General features: G+C 30.6%; 1 protein-coding gene across 1 annotated transcript; it reads left to right on the top strand.

The window, feature by feature from the left end:
* Positions 1 to 350: 350 nt before the first annotated feature.
* LOC107929972 (potassium transporter 5) lies at positions 351 to 4873 on the top strand. The gene is made up of 6 exons (XM_016861533.2): positions 351 to 609; positions 690 to 915; positions 2524 to 2772; positions 2866 to 2916; positions 2987 to 3670; positions 3754 to 4873. The coding sequence occupies exons 1-6, from the start codon at positions 418 to 420 to the stop codon at positions 4677 to 4679; spliced, it is 2328 nt and encodes a 775-aa protein (XP_016717022.2). The 5' UTR covers positions 351 to 417; the 3' UTR covers positions 4680 to 4873.
* The last annotated feature ends 16206 nt before the right edge of the window (positions 4874 to 21079 follow it).

Here is a 21079-nt window from a genome sequence, read left to right as displayed (position 1 = left end):
TATTTTATTTTTTTAGAATTATAGAATTTTATATTTTTTTAATATTTTTGTAATTTTTATATAGAATCAACGTCAAATTGATAAAAAAAATATAGACATTGAGTATTAAAATTGTTATTATACTAACTATAAAAGTACTCCATAGAAAAAAAAGTAAAAAATGTTAGTACCGAAATTGTAACTTCTTTTCAATTAAGTGACCAAAACTAAAATTTACTTAAAATTAAATGACTAATAATGCAGTTTACCCTTTAAAAAAGTGCCCAACTGGTGAAGAGGAAAGGAGAATATTCTCCTAATTAGTAATAAATATAAAAACTCCATCCCCCACCCTCAGATTTGGGAGCTAAACTCTTCACTCTTTCACATACCGCAACAGCCCTTCCTTTTCTGTTCTTTTTTTCCCTTTCACATACTATGCCTACGGATGACTTCGTACAAGAAGAACCTATTGAACAAACCCACCATAACGATGATGACTCCGAGGATGCCGAATCAGACGACACCCATCACCCTAAAACGCACCCATCATTACACAAGCTCCACAGGTCCGATTCCATGGACTTGGAATCCGCCAAGGTCCCCAGCCATCACCTTCGTGCCTCTCAGGTATGTATATATATATATATAAAGTCTCAGCTTATATGTATATGAGTAGTTTGTAATAACGTTGAACAATTTGCGAGTAGGCTGTGGAATGGTCGGTGATACTGCAACTAGCATTTCAAAGCATCGGAGTTGTTTACGGCGATATAGGGACGTCGCCGCTTTACGTTTACGCGAGTACCTTCGCCGACGGTATTAAAAACAGCGACGACATACTGGGAGTTCTGTCTTTGATCTTTTACACCATCACTCTCATCCCTTTGATCAAATACATCTTTATCGTCTTACGAGCCAACGACAACGGTGAAGGTAAAAAAAAAAAAAAAAAGACTTTAAAAACATTTCATTTATTACATGATTAAGTTATTGCATGGAAGCTGTTTTTGTTTTTTTAATCACCTCGAAATTAATTTATATTTATATATTGACAAATCTAATGAATACTAAGATCTTAAACATGACATGATTCATGAATTTGTTGTGTGGTCTGAATATTCAAATTTTAATTAATTAATTAATTATATTTTGGTCAGTCTGAACATGGGTGATTAGAGAAGTTAAGAAGCAAATTGGGTGTTAATGTACGAGTCTTATAAAATAATTACATAACCATCTGGGGGAGAACTTTACTTGGGTAAAATAGTCTTGATAAAACAAAAAATTCATTGCTTGCTTTTTTATTTGTTTATTTATGTGGTCATAAGAAAATTATATTTTATTCCTTCAAATTTTAAACTCATTTTTAAAAAAAATTATAATTTAATTTCTCGAAAATTTATAAAATTATATATTAATACTTTAAAAAAAATTATCACGATCGGAGTTGGCATAAAAACGTTGTGAATCCCAACTTGTTGGGGGAATTGATTAATGGTAATTTCAGAAACAAGTGATCATAAAATAATAATTTTAGAAAAGTTAATTTAGAAGTAATCAAAAAGCATCTTGATCCCTAAAAGATTTCTTTACATAAATTAAGTGAATTTTTCTTAAAAGAAAAGAGAGAGGGACTTTCCTATGAAAATAAATTAAAATAAAGGGTTAATTCATAAAAGTCTTGGTTTAATTTAAAGTGATAAATCTTAAAATTATATATGAATTTTGATTTCATGTGTAATTTAATACGTGAATTTTAGTTTGGAGCAATTATACACATAAAACTTTGATTGTAGTTCTAATATATATGTGAAACTTTAATTTTTATTTAGCCGTGTAATTTAAAAAGTAAAAATATCAAATTATTTTTATATTGAATAAATATAATTATTTATGTATGCAAATATTTAAACATAAACTGATGTTATATCAACGATTGTGTTAATAATTTGTGTGAATTGGATCAAATCGAAATTTCATATATACAATTGTACATTAAACTAAAGTTCATGTATAGTTTTGAAATTTGTCCCAATACTAAATACATGTATACTTGCCGTATCAACAATTCAGATCTAAGGTGTTGAAAAATAGGCCGTCAATAAAATCTAGAAACATTATTTCCAATTTGATTCTTGTATTTCAAAACTACTATTTAACGTTTAAATTGACAATTAAGTTTAACAAAATAACATGATTGATATATTACCTACTTCAAATACTTAATTAGAACCAATTTAAAATCCCGGTGCAAATGAGAATTAATAGAAAGAATTAAGATTTTTAAATTAAAACCGGTAATCGAACCAATTAAACCACTAATTTTTAGCTTAACCGGTTGATTTGGTTTTAATTAAATAAATTCTTTAAAAAATTATAAAAAATATTAAAAATAGAAAAACCAAGTTTTGAACTGTTAGCCTAAAAATCGATTCAAGTTTTTGTCCGAACCGATATACTAATCATCTGGTCGACCAGCCGGTTCAGAACAGTTCCATCGACCTTTGAAAGAATTATGCATAATTGAATGATATTTTTCAGGTGGAACATTTGCACTATACTCACTAATATGCCGATACGCGAGGGTGGGTTTAATCCCAAGTCAACAAGCCGAGGATCGAGATGTATCCAATTTCCAGCTTGAATTACCCAGCAACCGTTTACGTAGAGCTTCAAAGCTCAAGTCCAAGCTTGAAAACAGCCAGTTCGCTAAATTTTTTCTCTTGATCATCACCATGCTCGGCACTTCCATGGTCATCGGCGATGGCGTCCTCACCCCTTGCATTTCAGGTTACCTCCCATTGCCCCCCATATACTTTCACCATCCATTAACATAAAACGTTTATCTTACCTTTTCTTTTTTTTTTAAACTTTCCATTGCAGTTTTATCAGCTGTGGGTGGCATCAAGGAAGCTACATCTGCAATGACAGAAGGTCCATATATCAACATATACATATACTTATATATTGGAACATTGCTAACATTTGGTTTTAATACGTACAGATAGGATTGTTTGGATTTCTACGGCAATTTTGATCTGTCTCTTCATGGTTCAAAGATTTGGAACAGACAAAGTGGGTTACAGTTTTGCTCCCATAATCTGTGTCTGGTTCAGTCTCATTGGTGGCATTGGGGTTTACAATTTCATTAAATTTGACCCAACAGTGATCAAATCCATAAACCCAAAATATATTGTGGATTACTTTAAGAGGAACAAAAAAGATGCATGGGTTTCCCTTGGTGGGGTGGTTCTTGCCATAACAGGGACCGAAGCCTTGTTTGCTGATGTTGGCCATTTCACGGTTCGTTCGATACAAATTAGCATGTGCTCGGTGACTTACCCAGCTTTAATCATGGCCTATACTGGACAAGACTCTTTCCTTCGTAAACACCAAAGTTTAGTCTCCGATACGTTCTTTAAATCGATTCCGCACTCTTTGTATTGGCCGATGTTTGTGGTGGCGGTGGCGGCTGCGATTATAGCAAGTCAAGCAATGATTTCGGGGACATTCTCTATAATCCAACAGTCGCTGTCGTTGGGGTGTTTCCCTCGTGTTAAAATCGTTCATACATCGGCTAAATACGAAGGTCAAGTTTATATTCCGGAGGTGAATTACTTGTTGATGATAGCTTGTATAGGGGTAACTCTCGGATTTAGAACCACGGAGAAGATTGGCAATGCATATGGTAATATTTTCATTCAGTTCACATTCATGCAATGCAATGCAATTTTATTTCATTTCTTATTGAGTGTAATGTAATATTTGCAGGGATTGCAGTGGTGTTTGTAATGACTCTAACATCATCCCTGTTGGTTCTCATCATGATCATGATATGGAAAACCGATATTCTTTTTGTGGTGGCCTACGTTGTCATCATCGGCTCAATTGAGTTCGTTTACTTGAGTTCCGTCCTATACAAATTTGACCAAGGAGGCTACTTGCCTTTGGCTTTCGCGGCGGCTTTGATGACCGTGATGTACGTTTGGAACAACGTGTACCGAAAGAAATACAATTTCGAGCTTGAACACAAACTCTCCCTCGAAAGGGTAAAGGACATTGCTTCCGACACAAACTTGTGCAGAATCCCGGGACTTGCCCTGTTTTACTCAGAGCTCGTTCAAGGCATTCCACCCATATTCGAGCACTATGTGGCGAACATACAAGCATTGCATTCGGTCCTTGTTTTTGTCTCCATCAAGTCACTACCTATCAGCAAAGTTCCAGCCGAAGAACGGTTCCTATTCAGAAGGGTGGAACCAAAGGAGTTAAACATATTCCGTTGCGTCGTCAGATACGGGTACACCGACATACGCAACAAAGTAGAACCGTTGGAACAGACTTTAGTCGAGAAGTTGAAAGAGTTCATCACGGAAAACATATATTTGGCTCACATTATAGATGGAAAGAAAGGTAAGGAAGATGAAAACGGGATGATGAACGGAGAGGGAGGGGAAGAGGAGTGGCAAGAGAGAGTGGTGAGCGAGACGAGCATGGTGGAGAAAGCATGGGAAGGTGGGGTGGTGCATTTGATAGGTGAGAATGAGGTGATTGCAAGCAAAGGGAGTGGGATAGGGAAAAGGTTGTTAATAGATTATGCTTACAATTTCATGAAGAAAAACTTGAGACAAAGTGAGAAAGTGTTTGATATCCCTCATAAGCGCATGCTTAAGGTTGGCATGACTTATGAACTGTAGATTTAATATATAAATCCTCACCTTTCAACTTTTAGTTAAGGGTACATACTGTGAGATCCGATGATAAAAATAATTTGGTGTAGAATTAATACCTAATATTAAATTTAAATAATAATTTACCAATTCTATTTTTGTTTAATTGTGGAACTCTTCGAACTTTTGAAATTTAATATTTCTGTCTTTATTTTTAGAAATTCAAATGATAACATGATTTATCAACTTTCATTAAATTTGAATGGGATAAGTATCAAATTTATATATGAATTTTATTTTAATTGTAATTTGATACATGAACTTTGATTTAGTGCAATTATGCACTTAAAACTTGAATTATGGTTTATATGTATATATGAAACTTTTTTATTTTGATTCAAATGTATACATTTAAAAAAATAAATACATTGATTTTTCATATCGGATTAATATAATAGTTATATGCATTATATCAACATAAATTAGTGCTAATTTGATAATGCCGTTAGTGATTTCTAAAAACTAAATCAAATCAAAATTTAATGTATAGAATTGCACAAAATCAAAGTTTATGTATGATATTGCACATTATATCAAAGTTCATGTATAGTTTTTGTATTTATCCCAATTTGAGTATGTGATATTTTCATTTTTAAATATTTGATTTAAAAATTGAAGTTTAATTGATAACATATATTCAAATCTAATAAAATTCAATTAATAGTGTTATTAATTAGATTTTATTTTTTTTTAAATCGAATAAGTAGGGGACTAAATTCTTGAAATTAAAAAGAAAAGAAAGATTAAATTTCAAATTTAGAAGAGTATAGAGACTTGGTTAACAAGTTCGAGCTACATCATGTCACATCTATTGTCGGAGCAACTACAATAAATTATAAATAATGAAGCTATTTACACATGTAGATAAGTATATTACATATTCATAATATATTACATAATCGTTCTCAAGTCTTATACGAGCTTTCGAAAGCTCTTATACTAACCCAAGGTCGAATTATGACCAAATTGCAAAGTTTACAAAATACCGAGTTGACATTGCAACTTTGGGGGTTCCTCGTTACAATGTGAACCCTGTTTCCAAATGGTCCAAAAGGTACCAATTTGTAATACCAAAACAAAACAATTCAATGTTTCCATTCACCTTTCTAGCCAAAGATACATCTCCAATATGTTCACTTCTAAACCTTAACACATTATATACATCTGCATTACATCAATTTCATCATTTCAATTCAAAAATATAATCAAATTTCATTATACCAATCATTTGGTCACTTGGTAGTAATTCACCAACATGCCACAATTGTTATATCTATTCATCCTATTCAAAACTATATATCATTCTCAAACATGAGAACTAACCATTTGGTCATATCAAATTTACTCTTCCTAGCTTTACATATTAACAAAATCTCATACTATGCTAAATCGACTCAAACCTAGGTACATGCCATACATTAAACAAAAAAAGACTATACAAGCATTGTCGAGTCGAAGACCATGGTTTGGATGTTGAAATCACCTCCCAAAACTTTGAGTTCCACCTATACCTGCGCACTTAATATAACCAATTGTACTTTCATGATTCAATGTAATATAACACAAGTATTATTCAAAAGCATATAACCAATTCAAGCTCAATATTTAGCCATATTACAAACACATACATGCCAAAAGCTTCCATTATCATATGAAATATGCATATATTCATTTTGTGCATCAATTCATTTGATATTAACATTTAAATTTATCATATTATGCCATTAAACATTTCAATAGAATTGACTAAATCATAAAAATTTTCAAATGTTAATCTTTATGCCAATTAAACATTCAAAAGTATTTATGTATCAACCATGTATGCCATTGACATTAAGCTATTCAATTTTCATGTTCAATCAAAACCATTTAACCATTTAACTTACCATTCAAACCTTTTACTAGAGTCTTTTGGCTCATTCGAATTCCACTCTGCCCCCAAGGCTCTGATCTAAATGGATCACATAATTTTTTATATACTTTTATATTGATTTACATATATGCACTCCTATAGGTCCATATTATCACATCAATTCATATACTAATATCAATCACAATTTCATACCATTTCAATTCAAATCATACATTATAATAGTTACCAAAATTCGGTTTATTTCATTTTCCAATTTCAAGTTTTGATTTTAAATTTTCGCCCAATAGAATCCTAGTAAAACATACTCGGATACACCAGTGAACTGTACCACACCAGATAGCTCATAGGAGCTTAAACTACACTACATCAAGGCACCGAAGTGCGAAGCCCGTAGGCATCAAAGGTATAAACATTTTCAAATACATACCTCCACAATACCAAAGTTTCTGTAGAGACATATAATGCTCAATGATCGGCAATAGATGCTAGATCTAGATATAACCTATAATAATATTTGTACAATCACATATCACGTACAAGCGCGCATATTTTACTAAGTTCATATGGGCATCAATATTCATATTTATATTATCATACATGTAATTACTCTTATTCTCATATTCGTACCATGTAATAATTTAAATTTACCTGTCAAACCCTGTGTTCGGTCACATTTGCATTTTTGTACCCTGTACACTGTTTTATTGAATAACAATAATTTATTTCATTTCAATCCAATTCATATATATATATATGTATGTATAATTTCACATTAAATTTCATGATCACATTTCAATTCATCATCAACACACAATATTTCATATCATTTAGTATGTTTCAATCTATTCTCATATTACAAACCCTACTCCACTAAATCATACTACTTCCCATTTAATTCAATTCAGTCCATTATCTTAATATTCAAAATCAATGACAGCAAATCAATTCACACGAAAATTATATACTCGCCTCAATATTTAATCATGCAATTAACATGGATATGCAAAAAAATAATTTGATCTCGAATCATAAAAGTACAAATCGAAATCTTACAACACTAGTTGACAACGCTCGCTTTTCCTTTCTTTTTTGACTACCCGATGCTGTCTTTCTCTACGATCGATAATTTAATAAATAAAACAATATTATATTTCATTCATTCTACATCCAAATAAAAATCCACACATATTTTACATTTTACTCAATTTAATCCCAAAACTCGTGATAACTATATCTTCTGATATTTAGCTTTGGATTAAAATCTAATATTTAGCTTTGGATTAAAATCTAATTTCACATTTATTCATTAAGGACTATACTTTCTATTCTTAGCATAATTTTATGACTTATTTTCATTTTATTCAATTTGGTCCCTAATATAAAAAATTTTGTTAAAAAAATCCTGATTTGAAAATGATTTTATTGTACAGCGAAAAATTGAAATTTTGAAAATCGACTCGATTTGTGTTATTTATAGCAATAAACCTTAACCGAACATGTACCTGTGTTTTTGGATAAGCGGATCCTTTATATTTTCCAACTTTCAACCAAACAATCTTCTCTGTTATTCTCGTACCACGAACTGCTTTGAGTGTGGGCTTGAACCAATTGAGCCAAAACACATAACTAGAAAAAAGTTTTCTTTTTGAGCTAAAAACAAAAATTCTCTCTGCTTAATAGAAACCGGTAAAATTGATATTCTGGAAAAGTATATTTAAAAGTTGAGAATAAATTCTCTTATTTCTCGACAGAATAACAATATTTCAAAAGTTCTATAAATAGCCCTATTGGTGCCATCTATTTATAGAAAAAGAATTTAGAACCCTTGTAGAGTTGTAGAGGTTTATTTTAAATAGAAAAATAACATCCTACTTAAAGTAAGAGAGGGGTGAATGACTCACCCTTGTATTTCTATCAGGGTTGCCCCCCTTTCATGTTATATAAGGGGTTTTGAGTCTCTCTCTCATCGGGTCCAATCACGAGTATTTCCTATGCCTTTTTGACCTAATACTCTATAATATGATCCAACTCGATTTAGTTTTTCTATTTACCAAAATAAAATTTAATATTTACATATTAAATAATTTTCACATCCCAATTTTACCCCAATAAAGTTTTGACAATTTTATCCCTAGTAAAATTTTGACTATTTTACCCCCAATAAATTTTTAAGAAAATTCATTCAACATGTCACAACTCAACATGTTCACTATGACTGGATGGTTTATTTTCATTTTCGGACTTTAAAATAATCCAAAAACATAAACTTATTCTTCCATCATTTTTTAAGTAATCCTATATAGGATTGTAAATTTCTATTTTCATTTTCATTTCCATTTCTATTTTTAGGAAACCTACATTCATTTCCAAATGATTTCATTTCTCCATTTCAGAGAAAATCGTAATAATTTCAAAATGTTTTTTATTTCTCTTTTTCTATTCATTCTGTTCATTTTTATTCAAACACGCAATTCATTTCTAGTTTCAACGAGCTAGTAGAGGGATCGATTGGTCATATGTAGTTGGGGTTGAAATGATTTATAATTAAGTTTCGGCTTTTCACCTATTAATTATAAACTTATTTAGTCATGAAATCATTCCATTATAGTAACATAGCTGAGTTCTCCCCAATGACATACCATTTCGAAAGTAACTATTTAGTGCTCATCCAATGACCTTGTCATAAGTGTGTTACCCTCATAAGATATCCTTAATCTCTTTGGGATAATACCCTCTCTTCCAATATGATTTAATTTTATCTCATGGTAACTATTACATCTTCCTTCATGAAAAGTCAATCACTATCAAATTGTGATCAAGTCATCCATCACAAAGACGAACAACCCGTTGCCATGGTTACTTTTCATCAACCATGTAATAATGAGAGGATGCCACTTACCTATATTTTGGGCTATGAATTTCACTATTGTGAATCATGCTACATACTATAGAAGTCGTACACCCAATGCACTAGCTTTCAGTTCCTTATCCATTTGAACTTAGGATTTTACTTACATCAAAGTGTACGAGTCACATATACATAGTCTGCTAGCCACTCAGGATTTAGGTATACCACACTATGAACGTTACAAGTGAATGAACCCATAAATGGATTCAGGATCTATTCTGCTTGGGTCCTATCCAATATACTATCAGTCCAATCAGTCACAACTATGTCTCTATCTTCTAGAAGTCATCTGCTCCAATGCCCAAGACAAGGCATCTCCCCAATTGGACTTGGTACATATTAGCCTTTCAATCATTTTGCTCATATCTGATTAGACTAAGGACATGTTTAGGTTTGTCTACTAATACAAGTCTTTCTATACTACGATCCAACCACGTAATACTAGCTTGGTATTAGTTACATTAGACAACCAATAAGCAACATTTGCTCCCATTTTGCTTTGCGTGCAAAAACCATGTGAGGATAATTATACAAAGTATATTAATATAATCAATGAATTTGTTTTATTAACCAATCTATTCGAAAAAATTACAAGTGTATATTGAAACATTATCATTCCTATCAATTCGGATATAATTGTTATACAATTAGGTATTTTATCATAAGAAAAAAATGTAGATGAGAAGGGAAAAAACTTAATTCAAACTTACCATTGTGACCTTTGTGTTAATATCTCCTTTTTAACCATATTCCAGAAATGTGTTTTATCGGTACGTATGATATTACTCCTATTAGAGTTGTGTGATCCAAATTCATGTTAAAAAAATAGCAAGATAGGGGGATCCGTGAGGGCAAAGGCCGAAGGCCGAAGAAGTGGAATCTGTATTAGACTTTGATTAGAATAATGTTTTTAAACCTATAAATAGACATAGTCGTCTCTCTTCTTATATCATTCAAATCCAACAATTAGTTAATATTTTTCTTCTCCAATGATACCAAACATCAATGTGCTTTGTTCTCTCATGAAACATTTGATATTTCATAAGGAAGATGACACTCTTACTATCACAAAACATTGTACTAATCTAAAGATCTTTATTGAGTTCATCAAAGAGTCCTTTTAAGTAAAAGCTTCTTTACAAGCCTTAATAATCACCATGTACTCAGTTTCAGTAGTAGACAAAGCAACTGTAGTTTGTAAAGTGGTTTTACAATTGATTGTGCAACCCCTAATAGTAAAGACATAACCTGTGAGAGATCTTTTTTTATCAATGTCTCTAGCAAAATCAGAATTAACATACCCAATCACTTCATCTCTAGTTCTTTCAAACTGTAAGCGAACATCAGTAGTACCTCGTAAATATCTGAATATCCACTAAACTACTTTCCAATGTTCTTTACCGAGATTCGTCATGTATCTACTAACTACACTAACTGTATATGATAAATTTAGACGTGAACAAACCATAGCATACATAAGAGATCGCACTGCACTAGAATATGAAACATATGACATGTAGTTAATTTCATCATCTAATTGTGGAGACAAAGTAGATGAAATTCTGAAGTGGGCTACTAACAGAGTACTAACAAGCTTAGCACTCTACATATTAAACGTGCAAAGAATTTTCTTAATATACCTTTTCTGACTTAGGTACAATTTATATGATTTTCTATTTTTGAGAATCTTCATCCCAAATATCTTCTTTATTGCTCCTAAATTCTTCACTAAATTAGGCTTTAACCTTTCTTATCTCCCATTTATCTTTGGTTACTATCAACATGTAAGCAACATAAAATAATAGATATACAAAAGAACGATCACTTTTTTTCTTAAAATAAACACAACTATCAGAGTTGCTTCTTTTGAAATCATGAGTAATGAATCAATCCTCTAATACCACTGCCTTGGTGACTATTTCAAGCTATAAAGGGACTTTTTCAGCAAACAAACATAGTCCACTTTTTCTGATACTATAAAACCCTCTGGTTGTTGCATGTAAATATCTTCCTCAAGTTTTCCATGCAATAACATTATTTTTACATCTAACTGCTCAAGCTTTAAATCATACATGGCCACAATACCAAGCAAGGCTTGAATAGAACTATACTTCACAACTGGAGAAAACACATTTATGAAGTCTACACCTGGAATTTGATTATAACCTTTTACAACCAGCCTTACTTTATATCTGGGTTTTTCAACTCTTGAAGTCCCTTCTTTCTTCTTGAACACCCATTTACAACGAAAAACCTTTTTACCTTTAGGAAACTTCACTAGGTTCCATGTTTTATTCTTATGGAGCGATTTCATCTCTTTTTGCATGACAAACATTCACTTTCCTGAATCTTCAACTAACTGCCTCAGAATAAGTAGATAGTTCTTGATTTGCATTTATATCTTCAGTCACGTTTAAACAATAAGCAACTAAATTAGCCTTGATATATCGTTTTCGAGGTTTAATTTATTTTCTAGGTCTTCTTGGCAATAGAATATTGTGGTGTTGATTATGGTAAAGAAGCAACTCTATTCAAAGTTTTTGTTTTAACTTGAGAAGTAGACTTTGTTGTATATATTGGATCAATCTAAAGCTCTACATGTTTCACATGTGTGTTTGAAATTTTTTGGTCTTTATTGGAAGAGTCTTTAAAAGGTAAGTTAGGTAGCATAACAATTTCATAAAAATAACATCTCTGCTAATCACAACTTTTCTATTTTCAAGACACCATAACTTGTACTCTTTAACACCAGCATTATAACTAAGAAAACACATTTAATGGATCTAGGTTCTAATTTCTCATTATCAACATGAGCATATGCATGATACTCAAAAATCTTCAAATCAGAATAATCAGCAGGAGTACCAAACCATACCACTTGTGGAGTTTTTTCTCAATGGAAATTAACGGAGATTGATTAATCAAAAACATATTGTAGAGGTCACTTTAGCCTAAAAAAACTTCAGTAAATGAACATTCGACAACATGCATCAAACTTTTTCCCATGATTGTTCTATTCATTCGTTCTGCAACGTCATTTTTCTGTGAAGTATGTCGAACTGCTAAGTGTCTCATGATCCTTTCTGATTTGCACAATTCATTAAACTTATCATAATAGAATTCCAAGTCATTATTTATGTGGAGATGTTTTATTTGTCTTTTTGTCTGCTTCTCGATCATAGTCTTCTAATTCTTAAGCGTGAACAACACATCACTTTTCTGTTTTAAGAAGAATGCCCAAACTTTTTTTTTTGGAAAAATAATCAATAATCATTAGCATATAATTAGCGCCACCCTTCACCCCTCAAAGGCACTCTAAATGGTCCCTAGAGATCAAAATGAATATAATCTAGCATTCCCTTTATGTTATGGATTACTTTGGTGAATCGAACTCTCTTTTACTTCCTCAAAATGCAGTGCTTACAGAACTTTAGTTTGCTAATGCCTTATCCATTAAGAAGTCATCTTTTACTTAGTTCTTTCATGTTGTTTTTTCTCGTATACCCAAGATGTTTACGCCAAAGTCTAGTAACATCATCATCTGACGAGGAAGAAGAAGCAACGGCTGCATCACCAATAATAGTAGAACCTTGTAAAACATATAACTTGGCAATATTTCTGTACCCTTTCATCACAATAAAGGAACCCTTGCTAATCTTCAGAACCCCACTTTCAATTGTGTACTTGTGCCATTTTGAATCAAGAGTACTCAATGAAATCAATTTCTTCTTCAATTCTTGTACATGTCATACGCTACTAAGTGTTCTAATAACTCCATTGAATATCTTAATTTTGATCATGCCAATACCTTCAACTTTACATAAAGCATGATTTCTCATCAAAATGACACATTCAAACACTATTTCATATGTTGTAAACCAATCTCGATTGGGACTCATATAGAAGGTGTAACCAGAATCGAGGATCCACTCCTCGTTTACTTTAGAGTTGTTGGCGGAAGCAACTAAGAGTTAACCATCATTGTAGTCTTCTACAACATCAGCTTCATCAGATTGTTTTGGTTATTTTCTCTTTTAATGCGCAACCTCTCTTTTGACCTTGTTCTGCAACTTATAGCACTTAGATTTAATGTACCCTTTCATCTTGCAGAAGTTATAGGTTTTACCTCTATTTGAATATCTCGATTTACCTTTAGATTTACTACGAGGATTTCATTCTTATGTCCTCCCACGATTATAATCAGTATTTTATTCTTGTCTCTCACGAACAATGAGACCCTCTCCTTGAGAGCTGGATCCAACTATAAGTTGTTTCGTCTTATCATACGAGGTTAAAGAAGCATAGATTTCATCAATTGTGAGAGATTCACAATTATACATAATTGTATATCTAAAGGTTGAATAAGACGGAGGCAATGAACAAAGTAGAATTAACCCTAAATCTTTTTTATCATACTGAATCTCCATGGCCTCTAGGTTTGAGATAATTTCTTTAAACACAGTTAAGTGTTCGTACACAAATGCACCTTCCTCCAAACGATGGGGCATAAATATGCTGCTTCTTATGCAACTTGCTAGTTAGGGTTTTTGACATACATAGTTGCTCAAGCTTCTTCCATAATGCAACGGCAGTCTTCTTCTTCAAGATGTCTTATAGAATTTCATTCGATAGATACAGCTGTAATTGCGTTAAATCCTTTCGATCTTTACGTCTCTTCTCTTCATCAGTAAATGTCGAAAGCATCTTATCTAACCCTAACAGGGCATCCTCCATATTCATCTACGTAAGAACTATCTGCATCTTTACCTGCCACAACGTGAATTTGGTGTTGTGATCCAACAACAGAATATCATACTTCATTTTCGCCATTACCGTGATCGAGATAAGTAACCCAAAAAGCTCTAATACCAGTTTGTAAAACTAATGTCGATAATGGCAATATAGAACGATCGTAAAGCAAAAGAAAAATAAGAACACACATATTTTATGTGAAAACCCTTTTGAGAAAAAAACCACAGGCAAATGAGAAGAAAATTCACTAATGTTAAATTCAAATGATACAAGAGGAGTTTCAACTACATCTATTTAAAGGTTGAAACACCTTTGTTGTAGGCCAATTTTGGCCTATAAAATAACAAAACCCCTAAACCCATTAAAACCCTTAACCCATCAGACCCACTTAAACCCATTTACCAGCCCAACTACCTAAATACACTCAAAACCTAACTAAATCTACCCAAACCCATTACAAAACCCAAATATTAGACCCAATTCAAAAGCCCACTAAACCCAAAAATCCAAAGTCAAAAAAACCTAACCCTAGCCCCCTAGCATTCGGCGCCGAACCACTTGCCCACCTGCCTCTGCCAAAGTCGGCCAACTGCTCCACCGCCTGCAGCACCGCCCTTGTCCCATCAGCAAGTGGCACCTGCAAAGAAAAGAAAGGAAGTGACAAAAACAATTGAAAAATAATTTGTAAAAGGCTATAAAAGCCGATTTAAAAATTTTGTAAAGGGATTTTTTTTTGGCCATTGATATATCAATACAAAAAAGAGACTTAACCAAAAATAGCATAGAACAAATAGAAAAAAAGCAGAGAAAATACAAAAGGAGAAACGATTTGGAACCGAATATAAAAAAAGAAACAAGAAAGGTGATTCTTTTCTCTCTGTTTCGAATCTACCCCTATTCTTTTTTTCTTCTTTCTTTTTCTCTACTAGTACATACATACATATCAATATTTTCCCATTTTTTAAAGGAAATAAAAATAAAAAAAATAAAAAATTTTACCTTTTCACGGTGGCCGGCGCCGGCACCAACGACGGTCCGATGACCGGACGGCGGGCTGCCCAATGGCCAGAACTCCCTAGCTCTCCCCCTTCCCCTTTTCTTTTTTTTCCCTAAGCTATCAAATGATTTAAAAAAAATTGCTTTTATAGGGACCAAAACGATGCGTTTTGGTCCCCCCATTTTTAATAAAACGACGTCGTTTTGGATAGGGTCAGATCGATCCGACCCGACCCGCTAGAGGATCCGCGCGTTTTTGTTTGACTGGGTTATTTATGCGCGCGGTCCTTCCGCTTTTTCAAGCTCTTGCAATTAAGTCATTTTTTTATTTTCAATTTGGCCTCATAAATTTTCACGTTTTTCAATTTAATCCCTGTTGATGCGCTGCGTTTTGAAGGGAAGGGAATATTGCTGTTTCAGTCCCCTAACGTTTCACGCATGTTCAAAATGGTCCTTTCCCTTTATTTTTATTCCAATTTCGCCCCAAATATTTTTGTTTTTAGCTCAATTTAATTTTTTTAGTTATTTTACTATTTAAATTAATTTTTTAGTATTATTATTTTTATTGTATCTATTATTAATATTATTACTATTATTAGTCTTAGTATTTATTCTAATTAATACTCATATATATATATACACGTTTTGATATAGTATTAAATTATTATTTTTAATATTTTAAATATATATATAATTAACTTCCATGTTTTATTACTATCACTATTATTTTATGTATTTCTATATTATGTTTAGCTTTATATATATCACGTCTTACTATTATATATATATATATTATTATGTATATTTTTAGTGTATATATATATTTATGAAGTATTATTAATAGTTATTTATAACATTAATATTATTTCTAATATGTATATATTATGTAATATTCTAATGTTATATTATATATATATGTATATATGTTTTTAGTATCACTTTTTTTATATTATTATGTATATATTTGTATATAGTATTTTATTATTATTATTACTTTATTTTAGTATTATTATTATATTTTATCTACTTATGTGTGTTTCATTATTATTTCTAGTATCATTATTATTATTAATATTGGTATGTATTTTTATATATGCATATATATACATATTCATATAGTAGTATTTTTTAATTACCTTATTTTAATATCATTATTATATTATACATTTTCCTTTTCATGTTTATTTATCTATTACTCTATTAATCATTAACTTAATTTACTGATTATTATTATTATCACTATTGTTATATTTAGTATTACTTTTATTTTCATTATAACTATTCCTATTACTAATCCTCGTATTGTTACTATCATTTTTTTTGTTTTTATATTATATTATATTATTAGTTTTACTACTATTAGTATTAGTTTTAGTTTCAATTAATATTTTAATTAACATTCATATATATACACTTTTATGTAACATTGTTAATAATTTATTTTAAATATCATTATTGTTTTTAATACATGCATATATATATTATGTGTATATTCTTTTAATAGTTATTATGTATACATATTTTATATATTATTTTTAACTTTGTATTATGTATATATTTTTAATGTTATCCTTTTATATATCATATACATATTTTCAATACTTTTAATGCACCATTAATACCTATTATTGTATATATCTTAATATGTGTATGTATGTAGCGTTATTAGTATTATTAATATTATGTTTTTCGTCACCTTACGTACTATTATATGTTCATATATATATATATACATTTATTGTTTTTATTTCTTGTTTAACACTATTATTACGTTTAATATCATATGCATGGTTATTGTTTTTAATTTTATTATAATATTTATTATTTGCTTCGATGCATTTCCAATTCTTTATTTGGTTCTTATCTATTCTGTATTAGTTTGCTTTTCTTATTATATTATTAGCATATCGTTATTTGTATTGTTATCTTCTTTTTAGTGTAAATATTGTTTTTATTTTTATCCTAATACTCTTATATTATATGTTAATATTTTTCATTCATTATATCGTTGTTTGCACCATTTATTTATTTATGAATTTTTTATTCATATTTCTTTTTTTATCAATAAATAAGGCAATGAACCGATTTAACATTAAGTCATTGATTTCATCGCTATGTTGGGTGAAATTTGTTGGCTCTTGTTGAAAACGGGACACCCTTCTAAAAAAATCGAAAACTAAAAAATTCTCATTTTTCGATCGGATCACGATTAAATGTCAAATTGAATTCGTATTTTTGAAAATCAAGACAACACATGTTTAATGAGATACCAATTTTGGGCGTCACGAGGGTGATAATACCTTCTTCGTACGTAACCGACTCCCGAACCCTATTTTTCTCTGGATTTTCGCGTAGACTCAAATTCGACCTTCATTTTTGTTCAAGAATAAATTTTCTTTTCTAAAAAGATGATTTATTAGGTGTCCAATCACACCTAAAAAAAGATCGGTGGCGACTCCCTTTTTTAATAAAATCAAAAGTCAGATTTCAAATTTTCAATAAATCGCCTCAATTAGCGACCAAAAGCGAAAATTTTACATCGCTACAACCTTATTCTAATCAATTTCAAATAGATGAAGTGTATTAAGGTTGAAAAACCTTATTCTAATCAATGTAAAATAAAAGAAGTATAGCTCTATATAGATTTTACTTTTATTTCATTTTACCACTATATTTTATTTTAACAAGAATTTGAGTCACTGAACTCTAACAAAGCTCTCAAATGCAGTTCCTTCAATCCCAAGAGGAAGATAAAGCCTACAGAGGCTCCAAATAACTACTGAAGAGTCCGTGGAAGGCCTTTTGTTAACACCTTTTTTAGAAATGGTGCTAGTAATTCCAACATGAAAGAGACTTAAGGATGGTATATGTCGTGCCGGAAACTAGCCAGTTGAGAAATAAGCGAGAGAATTTCGATACACAAAGCTATTCCAGACCAAAAAGGAAGAACCACATCCCCCATCATATCTTCGGAAGCATTGTGTTTTTTGGTATTACTGTTTTTGATTTTTATCATATCAGGAAAACACTTACCTTTGTTCACCGCAACTAGCTGCAGATTTGTAATTAGACCTGCTTATGATCGGGTGACCCGTTCAGGGTCTGAAAAATAAAAGGGTTTAGATAAAATACGAGACCCGAAAAATGTGCTTAAGTAAAATATAATACCCGTATTCTATATGAGATAGGACTTGGGCAAGATTTTTGACCCCAAGCTTGACCCGGGCCGAATATATTATGTTATAAAAATATTATATTAATTATATATTTATATTAAATCGATTACCCAAAACCTTAAAAAATTACCTAATTAAATAATCCAAATCAAAATATAACATTTTAAAAATTATATTATACATTGAAATATTTATCATATTTACTTTTTTTAATATAATAAAACATTTACTATATTTATGGTGGTGTTTTTTAAAATGAATTCTTTCCAATGTATTTTTAATGTGTTAGACAACTTTTATTTTAGCCTTTTTTAGTGTAATTAATGTATTATATTTTTTAAAAAATATATTTTTAAATAAAAATTAATCTAAAAAATCAAATATGATCAAACTAGATTGAGTCAATTTGGATAAAAAAGAAAAACAAATCCATTTTTCGAGTTAGATCAGATTCAAACTTAAAATTTTAATATAGATATTTTGCATGGACTCGACTCAACCTATGAACATTTCTATGACTAATGACAGGTAAAAAGTTGAAAGTTTCATGGTTGTTGATCATACACGAATCGGATTATCCGATCCAGGAACCATTCAACAATTAAAACAGGTTCTTCTTACTGTCTTCTTGATAATTGACTTACAAAAAGCATTGTCCCTTAAAATCTTAGTGCCAACCTTTGATCTTAGATTTTTTTGATAAAGATGACTGTTTTTCTTTTCAGTTAATTTATCTCTTTCTAAATTCAACAAGTTGTCCTAATGTTAAGCAAAGTGTGTTTGGTTTTATAGAAAGCATTTTTAGTTCTCGGTTAAATTTTACTATTAGTCCTTGTATTTTGTAGAACTTGTGAATTTATTTCTTATACTTTAATTTGATCAATTTTAATCTTTGTACTTTTTGAATTGATCAATTTTAGCTCTTATACTTTTTAAATTTTAAAAATTTAATCTTCACCCAAACAGTAATAGCTAATTTGTTTGATTAAGGCCAATTACTAGTCCAATACTATATGTATATCTATAGCTTTGGTCTACATTCTTTAATAAGATCATTCTAAGTTTTTATACTTTTCAAAGTTTAAAATTTCAGTACTAACACAAATAACTATCGTTAATCCCTTAACTAGAATTTTAATGAATAATATGTGAAAATAAATTGGACATAACATTATATATATGATAATATATTTGAGAATAATAGAATTTAAGTGACTAGGGAGACAATAAACAAATACAAAGAGCCTTGGCCCATTTCCATTACCATTTCCCATAGATAAGACTGCGAGAGACCCCACTTTATACGGCCGGTGGTGAATGTGATTTGATGATAATGATGTTAATCATTTAATTAGGGTTTATAATTCTAAACCCCCAAAGTTATTATAATTAATTAATGATTTTTTTTAGATTTATCTTTAATGAGTCAAAAAGGTATTGGATTCCAAAAGATCTTTTGTTTTTTCTCCCTCCAATTAATCTCCAGTGATTGAGTAGAATTTGTATAAAACTTAAGTCATTGGAAATATTAAATTATAGTAAAGGGATCAGATCCATAAAAAAAATCACAGTATAAGTACCTATTATATATGAGGATAATTATCATGCAAACTATTTTTAGGATGTTACACCAATTCGTTATGTATAAATGATGAGATTCTATTGATACATAGTCAATTTCAATATATAGACTTATTGGAGGATCCCTTTGGTTTGTATCTAGTAGAAATTAAACCTACGAATTCACTAATTATGAGTTGGGCGCTTTAACCATTCAACCATGGATGCTTAGTGTGGATCCTCGTATATGGTGAATAACTAAATTCCAATTGAAATGAAATTTTTAGGATAAATCAATGTAATTTAGGAGGAATCAATGAAAGGACATTAATTCAAATCTTGGATTTTCGAATTGAAAGAGGTCAAGAAATCTCACTATTTCTTAGATTCATAGACCCAATTCAATTTAGTAAGATCTTTCATTCATATTTTTTTTCCATCAAGAAAGTTCTATAAAGCTCTTTGAACCCCGAATTTTGAGTGGCGTCATTGTTTTCCCCTGCTCATAGTCCCTCCGCAACTCATAAATAAGAATATAATATATTTCAACGCACTCAAACCCACATCTTTCTACATCGACAACAATACGTATGTCAAATTTAGACTCAATCCATATTTTTTTATACTAATTTTAAGTTTAAGGTTTTCAAACATATTTGGACAAAAATGGGTTTTCTTTGTAGTTGTTGGGCATTATTTAATTAAAAATTTCAAAATATTTTATATTATACATTATTAAAAGAATAAAATTAATTAAAAATAACTGAATTTAGTTTTCTTACATATAGATTAAAACAAAAATAATTCTCCAATGAAATTACTATTTATTCCTTTTTCTTCATCGTAAAAAACGCTCCCATTTCAACAACAAACAATTGAATATTCATCAGTGTTTTTTATTTAACGCCATCAAACATCACTTTCGTGTGAAAAATAAATAAAACAAAAATACTTTAAAAAAGAAGAAGAATATAACGCCATGGTTGTCTTTCCTGTTGTTTTTTATTCATGGGAGGGTTACTTAGCTAATGTCAATATTTAGCAATAACTTGTTCAACATATTTGTTACGTTCCAACATCTTAAAATATGGTGCTTTGTGTA

Source organism: Gossypium hirsutum, chromosome A12 (assembly GCF_007990345.1).
Source record: "Gossypium hirsutum isolate 1008001.06 chromosome A12, Gossypium_hirsutum_v2.1, whole genome shotgun sequence".
Lineage (NCBI taxonomy): Eukaryota > Viridiplantae > Streptophyta > Magnoliopsida > Malvales > Malvaceae > Gossypium > Gossypium hirsutum.
The sequence above is the reverse complement of the archived record's forward strand: the minus strand, read 5'-3'. Positions and strand labels throughout refer to the sequence as shown.